Raw genomic sequence first — 11,826 nt, forward strand, 5'->3', positions numbered from 1 at the left:
ATACATTTTAAATGACCTCTCTTGGCCCACCTGCAGTACCTTTACGGCCCACCAGGAGGCTACGGCCCACACTTTGAGAATCACTGGCCTGCATTTACTCTTTGCCATTTTAATTTTAGCTGATTTGTTGTTTCTAATCTAATATATTTCTTCTCGAGGACCATCATGAAAACCAGTTTTATCCTGTGTTGGGTTATCCTCGGTAATATTGCATAAATGTGTTTTGACTTGTAGTTTTATTTCCTGAATAAATCAAATCACAGTTGCTTATAATCAGCGAATCTGGCGGCGCTCCTCCAACTCACTTTGTTGTTCGCCTTTTCGCCCAGCAGGGGCGCTATAGCCTCGTTGCTGTATCCACGCGATGCCTTAAAGAAAATCTCGTGACTTGTTTGGATTTTCCCAAAGATGGCGGCGCCTCCAGCTGAGGTTAGCCTGCAGTCTCTCATCAGTAAGTCCCTTTTACCCAATAATGTTCGATAATCAGACAGTTTGTGCGCGAAGAGGACTGTGTTTGTATTCTTAGTTAGCAGCTGTCACTGTCGGGTGTGTGGTCGCGGTATTTTGTCAGCTGACGACACGAACTCAGTCAAACATTAAATTACATTTTAGTTTTTAACATTCGCTTTTATTGTGTTTTTTTTTCTGACACGCAGTGACGGAGTTTAGTGCTACAGGCACGTGTTATTGTGTTATATCGTACATTTACGGTGGGATTGTGATTCATGAAGATTGATTCAGGTCTCAGTTGGATCCTGTGAAACATGTTTCAAACATAAAAAGCCTCCTGAACAGTTGTTTCAGTTGAGCAGATAACTGTCTCTGGGACATCCTGAGAATTGGTGGAATCCTCGCAGCCAGAGTCAACACACAGATCCCGTGAACGCTGGACAGATTTCAGCAGCGGCAAAAATCTCTGAAGCTTCCTGAGTTCTGGTTCCTCCACCGTTCAGTGCCCGTTCCTTGGACAGGGTGTTTGGTCGGGGTGTGGAAACAAGAGATTTTGGTGCCTTTGTGCCAACTTTGACTTTGCAGATGACACCATAAACATGACAGATTCAATGAATTCCCTGATTGCAACACTTGAGGAGATGAGTTGGAAATCGGAGAGTCTGGGTTTGTGATTGTCCTGGATGAAGACAAAGATCTTGGCTTTCACTGAGTTCCTGAGCTCGACTGTCTTTGAGAGAGACTCCCTTAACTCAGCAACATGTCTCTGGGTCCTCAGCCTTTGAGATAAAGACGCCTGGAAAGACTTTCTGGAGTCATGAGGTCACTGAACAGAAGTGTTTGGTGATGCAGATATCTTTGCAGAACAATGAAAGTCCAAATCTTTTGGGTCCTGGTACTTCCTGTTTTACTGTATGGTTGTGAGACTTGACTGCTGATTGTGACAATTCAATTTATTTCATTTATATAGTGCCAAATCACAACAAAGCTGCCTCAAAGGTGCTTCACACAATTAAGGTCTAACCTTACCAGCTCTTGAGAGCAAGCACACAGGTGACAGTGGGAATGAAAAACTCCCTCTGATGATGTTGAGGAAGAAACCTCAAGCAGACTAGACTCAGAGGGGTGACCCATTGCTTAGGCCATTATACCAAAAAGGTTTGCAATACAGAACACAACACAACAACAATTGATGAGAGTCCATGCAAGCGTCCAGTTCACCGTCGGGGGGGGGGGTCATTGAGCCACTCATTGGATCTGTTCCTACAGCGGAGTCCATCCCACATCTGCCACAGAAATCATCCAGTCCAGCACGTGGATCCAGCCGCATCTCAGACAGAGAGAAAAAGAAAACAGAATTAGTCAGCCAGAAAAACTACACTTAAGGTATAATTCATCAGCATTAAGCAACAGCAAAGTGGAAGAAATACTAAGGTGATTGCTGGCCGCTATCCCTATACATAATCTGACTGTTTTATTGACGTAGTGACCCAATGTTAAAACAAAGGCACACCCACGCTTCACCTATATGCAGCACATAGATGTTAACTTTTGAGAGGTTGGGGTGGGCTAGGTGTCTGCCTAGTTGGTTGCCATCCAGGAGAAAAGGCGATTCTGTTTTGAAACCAGCACAAGTGAGGACTTTGAGGTGTAATTTGCAGCAGCGTCCTTTTGAATGTTGTTTCGTGTTAGCTGGGATTGAGATCATTTTAGAAAGTGTTGGAAAAAACATGATTTCAAGTGAAAGTCAAGAACAGGACGGAGTGGCGGAATTGGACACAACACACTTAAATCCCAGTGAGAATTGTCCGCATCTGTCCTGGACTGTCCATAATAAAGTAGGACGCTCATGCATGTTCCAGATTAGGATTTAGAACCAAGTTGTGCAAGTCTTTTTGTCTTTTCTTTTTGCACAGACAAGTCCACCAACCCTCTGAACAAAGAGATGGACTGGGACAGTATCAGGGGCTTCTGTGATCAGCTCAGCAATGAACCGGATTGGTGAGATGGTGATGTTGAAGACTGTATCGAGTCATTTCTGATTCACGTTTTTTGTTGAGGAGGAGTTAACACAGCTGTTTGCCTCGTCAATGCTGTGAAGACTAAAGGTTGCTTTTCTCTCTTTTATCAGTCCTCAGCTCGCAACCAGGCTTCTGGCCCACAAAATCCAGTCTCCTCAGGAGTGGGAGGCCATGCAAGCACTTACGGTAAGAGACTGTCCCGCATGAAGCTTTGGCAAAGCCGATGAATGTCAAAGTTTTCATTTGAAGTTTTTGTCTGGGTCAAGGTGTCACTGTTGAGGATTACTGGCACAAAAGGAAAACCAACAAACCAATAATTTGCAGGTTCTGGAGACGTGCATGAAGACCTGTGGAAAGCGGTTTCACAGAGAAGTGGGAAAGTTTCGCTTCCTTAACGAGCTCATCAAGGTCGTCTCACCAAAGGTAATGTCTGTTCTGTCCGTATCACTGTGTAGATGTCAGTCTGAGCTCCTGCTGCAGCTGCTGCTTTTACATTCGCAAAGATCATGGCTCATTTCAGTTATGTGTCTGAGGAATCGAGGTGCTGTGAAGTGGTGTCTAACACATTATTGCCACAGTTCCACCTTCAGATTGTGTGTAAGGAAACAAACTTTTTGACTTCCAAACCATTTAGTTTGTGGTTGAATTTCTTCATGTGGTTCCACTGAAGTTGTTCCTCACTGGTGGAAGTCACTCAGTAGGAACCCAAAGACCCAAAGTGTCTTCAAACACGGCAGGTTTGGTAACCGTCCACACCTTCTGCTTTCCAGTATTTGGCTTCACGGGCTCCGGAGCTGGTGAAGAAGAAGGTCCTGGAAATGATGTACAGGTGGACCGTGGAGTTGCCTGATGAAACCAAGATAGCAGATGCCTATCAGATGCTGAAGAAACAGGGTGAGAACACATAAAGAGAGGCGAGGTGGATAGCTCACTCATCTGTCCCAAACTGTCACTTCTCTTTTTTACGTTGATGATTCACAAACACTTTGTTTAATGTATCCTGATATTACCAGTCGAGTTGTTGCACATAAACACATCTTCATGGTCCATTTGAGATTATTCAGAATCAGAATTTGTCAGATTTTTTGGGGGGGGGGTTATGTCTTGATTTTTAATGTGAAAGCGGGTAAAATGTTTCTTTTTGTGTTGTTGTTGAGACCAGAAGCCGACTTTGACAGAAATTTGAAGGATGTATTTTTTTTCGTGGGGATTCAGTTTGCTGTAACTTTCTTTTGTTTAATGCTGTGAAAAAGATACAGAGAATTTGCAGAGCTTGAAAAGAACTTTTAACATGACACCAAACCCAGTCCTCTATCATCTGAGATATGTGCATTTAAAGTCGTAAAGGTGCACAAATTAGCTGAAAAGTAGTTAGCATGTATCTCACTACTGAAGAAAAAAACATGAGCAAAAATATGAGCGTTCTGAGTGTTACTCATGAATCCCAGTCAGCCCACAAAGATTTACAAAATTCTGGGTGATGTTGGCTGATTCTTTGTTGATTTGATGTAGAATGTTCCATTTAAAATCTGTTTTTTAATTATTTTTTTTTTCTTATTAGCTTCGCTGTCGTCAACAAGAGCGAAATGATTATATTTGATGATTAAGACAAATAAAATGAATGAAATTTCTCTATATAAGAAAAATCCAATTTATAAAAACTAAAATACCTAAAATGAATCAAATTTCTGAAAATAAATAAATGAAACTTGTCAAAAATAAATATATAAAATGAATCAAATTTATTTATGAAATGGTTTCAGAAACAAAGTGCAATTTGAAATAAATTTACATAAAATAATTTATAACTCAACAGGAACCAAACAAAATAAAGTCAACAGCACACTATCAATTACAGGAAGATTGAAATTCAATGAAAATCATTTATCATAAATAACAGGGAATAAAGAGATGTGTTTTAAATATTGTTTGATTCAGACCAGAACAAGATGAGCTGGAGGTTTAAGCGTCTTAAAGTCGTGGGGTTTGGCTTTCCGCTCCGTGTTTAAATAAAGATCTGGGTTGTTCCGGGCGGAGTAAACCAGGATTAAACCTGTACCTGTAAACCAGGTACTGCAGTACCAGGATCTGGTCCTAGTGGTGGGAATACATCAACATCTCAGGGAAGGTAGGGAATCTAAAAGTTAGAGAAGAGGCATTATGACCAACGGGTCATAGGTTCCGATCCTGAGCCAGTGTATATTGGTGTATGAATGGGTGAACGTGAGGTGCTCGCTAACTGAATGGCAGCCTGACGTCTTTGTGTATAAGTGGAGATGTCCTCTTCCAGGAATTGTCAAACAGGCTCCAGGACTTCCTGAGGACATGTCCCCCCAACCCACTGCACCCAGATCCAAACATGCCATCTTTGAGGATGAGGAGAAAGCCAAGGTATGCTGGTGAAAACACGATGACCTGTGTGAGGATGTGTTTGTTTTTAAGTGGACAGATATCACATGAGTGAAATGTAGTATCTGTAAAAACCATCACGCTGCCCTCGCTCACGCTTCCTCTTGTGTCCCGTCCTGTTTTTGTAGACGCTGTCCCGCTTACTGAACAGCACTCAGCCTGAAGATCTACGAGCAGCAAACAAGCTCATAAAGGAAATGGTTCAGGAGGTGAATCATCGCTCGCCGTGTGTGCACGAGGCCCGCCTGAGTGGGAATCCTGAGTTTTCCTGCTCTCCAGCATGCCGGATTTTATCAGAATGATTGACACCAATTCAGAGAGATGAGTGCAGCTCACGTCCTCTCACGCAGCAGTTAATCAAACAGTGGTTCAGTCCAGTGTTTGTGAACCAGTGATTTGGTGCATCATAAAGTCTTATTTGGTGTTGATGATTTGATTTGTTTACTTTAAAAACTGCACCTGCACAACGAAAATAGTCTCCAAACATCTAAAATTGTACTTGCCCAGAATACCAGAGAACAAATCTGACCTCTGAGAAAATAATTAAGAATCTCCTTTTTATTTTATTTTAAACAACAAATAATAATTCAAACCAGTGATTAATGCATCATGAGGCACGAGCTTTCCCCGTCATTATCTGACAGATTAATAATCACGATTTGTAATTATGATCAATTAATCCAGCAATTGTGATGTCACAAAGTGGCTCCACTGTGCTGATTCTGATGAAATAGGTTTTTCCTTCAGCGCCAGATGAGGTTGTTTTCATCAACATAAAACATAATCAGATTTATCAAAAATAAAAATTAGATGACATTTTGGTGCCAACTCATTGATTTATTTAATTTTTTCTTCCTCATTACAACATGGTTCATCCTCCCCATTTTATCAAAATCTAATTCACTGATCCTAATGAAACCTGTCAGTTGTGCCTGAGCCACATGAGACGTCTTAGTGATTTTAACATAGATCTGGTTTCGGTTCTAGATCAGTTACAGTGATAATTTGTGCAGGGCTGATTTCATAAAGTGTCGGCATTATAGGAAATATTCCTACAAATGCATGGTAATGTTATTATGCAGTTTACAGTGTGGTAACGTTTTGGAAATGTTTGCGTTTTCTTGTGATAAACTTGATTCTTGTGCATAAATCATCTGTAACAGGTGTTTTGATTTGTTTTTTCCTCTCAACATAATAGAAAGGAGAAAAAAAAAAGTCTTGTCTGAGATTAAATATGTTCTGCTGATCCAGTTGTTGTTTGCTTTCTTCTGCAGGACCAAAAGCGAGTGGAGAAGGTGTCCAAGCGTGAAAAGGCCATCCAGGAGGTGAAGGAGAGCGTGAGCCTGCTGAGCCAGCTGCTGGAGGGTTACAGCGAGGAGAGACGCTCCCCGAGCAGCCAGGAGCTCCTGAAGGTTCATCCACATCGATAACGCTAATGCTTCTCTGTTTTTACCAGTTGACATGACGTTTCTGTCTGCAGGATCTCTACATGCGCTGTGAAAAGATGAGACCCACACTGTTCCGATTAGCCAGCGACACGGAGGACAGCGACGATGCTTTGGGTCAGTCACGGTGTAAATATGTCCAGAAGCATTTTATAACTGAATCCAAAGAATAAAACTGATTTTTAAAACTTAATTTTTCACAAAGTTTGAAAAAAATAAAGTCTAATCAAAACTGCGTAGAGCCTCAATGTTCTATCGACTATTTCTTATGCTGTGTTCACACGTCAGCGTCAGAATAACTGTCACAGCAGTCATTACAGCAGAATTTCTGTCATCTGCAGCGACAGACTGCAGGTGGCAACAAGTGGCGGCATCATTTTTCAATGAGAACATGGATAATATACTTCATTGAAAGAAAAACTGATGGCAGCTTAAAAAGTGAACTTTTTGTGAGGTTATAAATTAATTCCTTTAGGAAATATCATACAAATTATTCACATTTACCTGTTGAAAACCAAGTGACTCTCTGCACTTAAATAATCCATCCATCGTTGTCCGTTTTGCCTCCTTGTTAAAGATAAGACAACATCCAGTTTGTCCTTGTCACTGATGTAAGCAGGAACAGCTGAAAATTCTAAACCTTTGATGGTAAGTGGCGTTACGATCACAGACAGAGGGAGTGGAATTTTTCTGTCAGCCTCTCTGCAGTCGTGTGAACACAGCATAAAATTAAAGTCAAGTTAAATTACAATTCTGACAGTGTTACGTTTGTGCTGCTTCATTCAGAGAAAATTCAGTCTGCAGAGTGAAAACTTTAAGGAAAACAAATTTGCGTGCATTTATGATTTTTTTTTTTTTTTTTTTTGCAATTGTTCAATTTCTTTTTTGGTGAATAATTTTTCCTTTCATGTCACACATATAATCCCGGCTGAACAAATCACTGTCATGAAGTGTAGATTAAAAACTCTAGAGAGAAACTTTTTTAAACACAATAAAAACGTTACATCAGTGTCAGATGTCAAATCCATAATATAAGCAGACTTATTTCCTAAAGCATTTCAAATTTATTGGATTTATTCACTTTTTAAAATTTGTGTGAAATGTAATGAATATTTTGTGCTTGCAGCCGACATCTTACAGGCCAACGACAGTTTAACACAAATCATCAACCTGTACAGACAGCTGGTCCAGGGGGAGGAGCTAAACATGGATGGTCCCACGCCGAGCGCAAAAACAGGTAGCTTAATGTGCGTTTGTGCCTCAAAACTTGTAATTTGTTTAAAATAAAGTGTATGTTTTTATGCCAAGTAAATGGACTGCATTTATTTAGCGCTTTTCCATCTGCGTCAGACGCTCAAAGCACTTTACACATCAATGCCTCACATTCACCCCGATGTCAGGGTGCTGCCATGCAAGGCGCTCACTACACACCGGGAGCAACTAGGGGATTAAGGACCTTGCCCAAGGGCCCAGTCAAGCTGGGATTTGAACTGAGGATCCTCTGGTCTCAAGCCCAGCACTTTAACCACTAGACCATCACCTCCCCTAGTTTATTAGCCAAGTTTGTTGGTCAATCTTATTAAAATGGTGAATAATTTGTGTACACAATGGAACAGTGCCCTCTTGTGGCTGTCAGATGCACAAACATTCAGACTGTAGCTGTGTTACTTCATTTGTTTAGCAGATTGTCACAGCAGCACAACCAGAATGTGGAAGATAAATGGAAAATATTTAGCTTCTGTTCTGGATGCAGTAAATTATTTTATTCTGAAATTACTTCTTTTTATTGTGCAAATTGTTCTGTGTATATATATATATATATATTTTTTTTTTTTCCATGCCACTCATGAATCTACATTATGTTGATAATCAGACACGCAAACACTCAAGTTTTCATGTGTTGCTTTTTGTGGCCGTCCCAGCAGGGATTGTCTTCGGTAATGAAGGTTTTTGTTTAGTTTTTTTTTACACTGCCTCTTGTGATGGGTTGTTGTCGTTTTCTGTCCTAACCAGATAGCAGAAGCACAGCACTGGTAGATCTGACTGGAATCAACTTATCAGCCGACCCGGGAATCTCGGACCGACAGACTCAGAGCCTCGGACTCAGCCTCCTGGACGACGAGCTCGTGTCAGTGGGTAAGTAGAGCCACTGTGGACTCATTTAGACTCGATAACGGCCTGTCGTTTTTAATTTGGTCCGAACACATTGACACTCGTCACAACAGGACAAAAAATTACAGCTAAAGAGAAATAACATAGAATTAGGTTTGTGTCTACACCTGGATACACCCCCCACAGCATGATGTCACCTGTAAACCCATCAAAATAAACTTATCTGGCTGCTGGTGATGAAACCTGCGTCTGTTTGATCCTTCAGGACGGAGTGTAACAGAAAACTGTGACCGAGACGACACTTACCAGGTGGGGGAAAAAAAATAAACATGTTTGCATTCAAGCAAATTTAACTGTTGTTAAATTCACAAACCTCTCTGCCGGGTCTCTCCAGATCTCGGATAATCCACATCTGTCTCCTCCACTGGACCCGGCTGGCATCTTGCTCTCGGTGGTGGCACAGCCTCTGTCTGCTGCACCAGCAGAGGGCACTGCTGCGCCTCCCAAAGCCATGGACGAACTGGATTTGCTGGGGAAGACTCTGTTGGAGCAGTCGCTTCCTCCAGAAAGCCAGCAGGTCAAATGGTGAGACCAGCAAGATGAAAGTGGTTCTGACTGGTTGAACCCACGTTCAGTGATTCCTGTTTGTGTTTTCTTGTGCAGGGATAAAACCCAACCTCATTCTAAACTCACTTTACGAGATCTCCAGTTTAAGGCCAGCACAGGTTCTAGATCTGCTTCAGCTACAACCAGCACACCTCTGGTTCCCGGGTCCACTTCCAGCCGCGCTGTCCCTTCAGAGCCGCTAGACTCTCCTGCTTCTGATCCCAGTGGTACAGCTGCTGAGAGAAGCTTGTCACCGACTGCTGAAGCCCATAATGTCTCATTAGCGGATATCATCGTGCCTCTGGAATCTGTTAAACCGAGTAAGTGCCAAAAGGTTATTTGATCACCAACAAATAACCTTGTGGTCAGGAGGGTGACGCAAAACTGACAAACTGTTTTTATTGAAACTCGGTGGAGGGGCGGGACATGGACCAAGGAAGAGACTGTAACATCTGGCCACAATTCTAGATCAAGGGGCAGATTTGGTCTTTGATTCTTAATGTGGACTCTGATCCTGTAATCAGGATCAAAGGTATGAATTAAGGATGAGTGCTCCTGATCCAGTTCAGTAATCAAGATCCAAGGATGACTGATTGGGAATAAAAATCAAGAATCACAGGTCAACAATCAGAGGTCTAGTTAGTGGTTCTCAACCTTGTCCTCCAGTACCACCTAAATGTGTAGGTCAGTTGGTACTGGAGGACCAGGATGAGAATCACACAGTCTAGCTCAAGGATGAGTCATCATAATTTAATGAACAAGATCAAAGCTCAAATTTAGGTTCAAAGATCATTAAAAGAGGAAAAAGGTAAGTAATCGGGATCTAAGGTCTGGATCAAGGGCAAGTGCTCCAGGTCAAAGTTTAGTAGTCCAGGTCCAAGGTTGTGATCAGGAGTCACAAAGGTGAGCAGTCATGATCAAAGTGTCCAAGCAGGTTGAGTCTGGGCAGCTGTACTTTAGTTCCCTGAAGATGTTGTGATCTTCATGCATAAAAGCTTCAGAGGTTCATCTGAAGTGGTGAAGCTTTGATTTAGTGTGTTTGGGCACAATAACCTGGATGACTAAGAATCTCCAGACATCAGGATCAAAGAGAGCATTCCGCCTGATGATTCAGATCTGGTGGACAAAACTAGACTTTTGGACAGTTGTCGTCCAGTAGAGTGGACAAACTTTTGCAGTTTGCATCCTCAACACAACTGCCAGTATTAAAATGGGCCAGCTGCCCTCAGTGTTTAGGTCGTCGGTTGTCCTCACTCCTCTCCATCAGTCAGTCTCTCTTCTCCTCTTCGTGTATGTTCCAGGCAGCTTCTTGCCGGTGACCGTATTTGACAAATGCAGTCTGCGGGTTTTGTTCCACTTTGCTCATGACTGTCCGCCGTCACGGCCTGACGTCCTGGTGGTGATCATCTCCATGTTGTCCTCAGCGCCCGTTCCTGTCACCAACATCCGCTTCCAGGCAGCTGTGCCCAGAGTAGGTCCTACGGAACCTGAACCTTTAAACCTGCGTTATAACCCTCTGATGGTTTATTCTTGTGCGTTTGTAAATATTGACAAGGTGATGAAAGTGAAACTGCAGCCACCCTCCGGCTCCGAGCTCCCTGCCTTCAGCCCGCTGCTGCCTCCAGCCGCCATCACGCAGGTCCTACTGTTAGCGAACCCACACAAGGTGCTGCGCCCCATCATTGTACCACAAAGTTTAAATTTTCATGTTTATCAGCAGGATTTAAAATTATCTGAATTAAGTTTGGTTATTTTATAAATTATACATGTTCTAAAGTGTTCAGGTCTCAGCCTGTGAGAGTTTAGGACTAAGGTCTGAATCTTGTTTCAGGAGAAGGTGCGTTTGCGCTACAAGTTGACCTTCATCCTTGGGGACAAATCACATGATGAATCGGGAGACGTGGACCAGTTCCCGCCTCCACACAGCTGGGGGAACCTTTAGGGAGGCCTGTCTTCACCCATCGCATTCTGTTTACACGTCAGCAGTTTGAAACGGGTCTAACATGAACAGACATGGCGGCGGCAGCGAGGAACCGCCTAGTCTATCTAGTGCCTTTGGTCCCCACTCACTGTCCCCGCTTTTGGCAGTGACCTGGTGATGTGAAGATAACCGTTAAACATGAAGAATCAGACTGTTGGGAAAACGAGCTGAACCCGTCAAAACTTGGACATCTGGATTCTGATTCTCCGTCCTGGAACACGTCACACCAGAGTCCGACGTTTGTCTCTTAATGTTTCATGTTCATTTTATGAACTGGGACTTGATGTGACATCACTGAGAACCATCATGGAAAACCAAATCCACGCAGAGCAGCACAGCGTCATCTTTAAGATTTTTTTTTTAAGTTTTTCAATGTTTAAAATGTATAACTTTAAATGTCTGCACTCTTAACCATTTTGATTTCACGTTTCCCCCTGAAGTTGCACATTATTTACATGTGGATTAATTTTGCACATCACCACCTTTTGCCATCTTTGTGTTGTTGGTGAATCCAAATAGCGGGCGAGCAGACTGACCGCTCACTTCCACCACATGTGCCTGAGATATGAAACTTTAGGTTTCTCTCTGCTTTGTAAATGTGTACAAACGACTGAACTGATAATGTTTTCTATATTCCTGTTATATTGCTGAAGACTGAATCAGATGATGCTGCAGAATGATCTGAAGTGTTTGTAAAAGGCAGCACCCCTCTGTGATCCTTCTGAGGTCATAAAGAAAATTAAAATCATGCTGCTGGATTTTTTTTTTTTTATGACGTGGGAAGCTACAACTACACACAGGG

The 11,826-nt window shown here is 42.3% G+C and overlaps 1 protein-coding gene across 3 annotated transcripts; it reads left to right on the plus strand.

Annotated features, from left to right (window-relative positions):
- The first annotated feature begins 175 nt into the window (after positions 1 to 175).
- Positions 176 to 11,753, plus strand: LOC117526715 (ADP-ribosylation factor-binding protein GGA1-like). 3 transcript variants are annotated; one of them, XM_034188766.1, is made up of 17 exons: positions 176 to 451; positions 2,367 to 2,451; positions 2,582 to 2,657; positions 2,796 to 2,894; positions 3,242 to 3,365; positions 4,762 to 4,862; positions 5,009 to 5,089; positions 6,155 to 6,292; positions 6,361 to 6,442; positions 7,452 to 7,562; positions 8,339 to 8,461; positions 8,703 to 8,746; positions 8,832 to 9,022; positions 9,101 to 9,363; positions 10,345 to 10,514; positions 10,599 to 10,709; positions 10,875 to 11,752. In XM_034188766.1, the coding sequence occupies exons 1-17, from the start codon at positions 409 to 411 to the stop codon at positions 10,983 to 10,985; spliced, it is 1,953 nt and encodes a 650-aa protein (XP_034044657.1). In that variant the 5' UTR covers positions 176 to 408; the 3' UTR covers positions 10,986 to 11,752. The 3 variants fall into 3 exon arrangements, with proteins under 3 accessions (XP_034044657.1, XP_034044659.1, XP_034044660.1); XM_034188768.1 differs by lacking the exon at positions 176 to 451 and adding an exon at positions 1,949 to 2,084; XM_034188769.1 differs by lacking the exon at positions 176 to 451 and having other exon boundaries at positions 2,415 to 2,451; positions 2,738 to 2,894; positions 10,875 to 11,753.
- Positions 11,754 to 11,826: the final 73 nt, after the last annotated feature.

Source organism: Thalassophryne amazonica, chromosome 15, assembly GCF_902500255.1.
Source record: "Thalassophryne amazonica chromosome 15, fThaAma1.1, whole genome shotgun sequence".
NCBI classification, from domain to species: Eukaryota; Metazoa; Chordata; class Actinopteri; order Batrachoidiformes; family Batrachoididae; genus Thalassophryne; species Thalassophryne amazonica.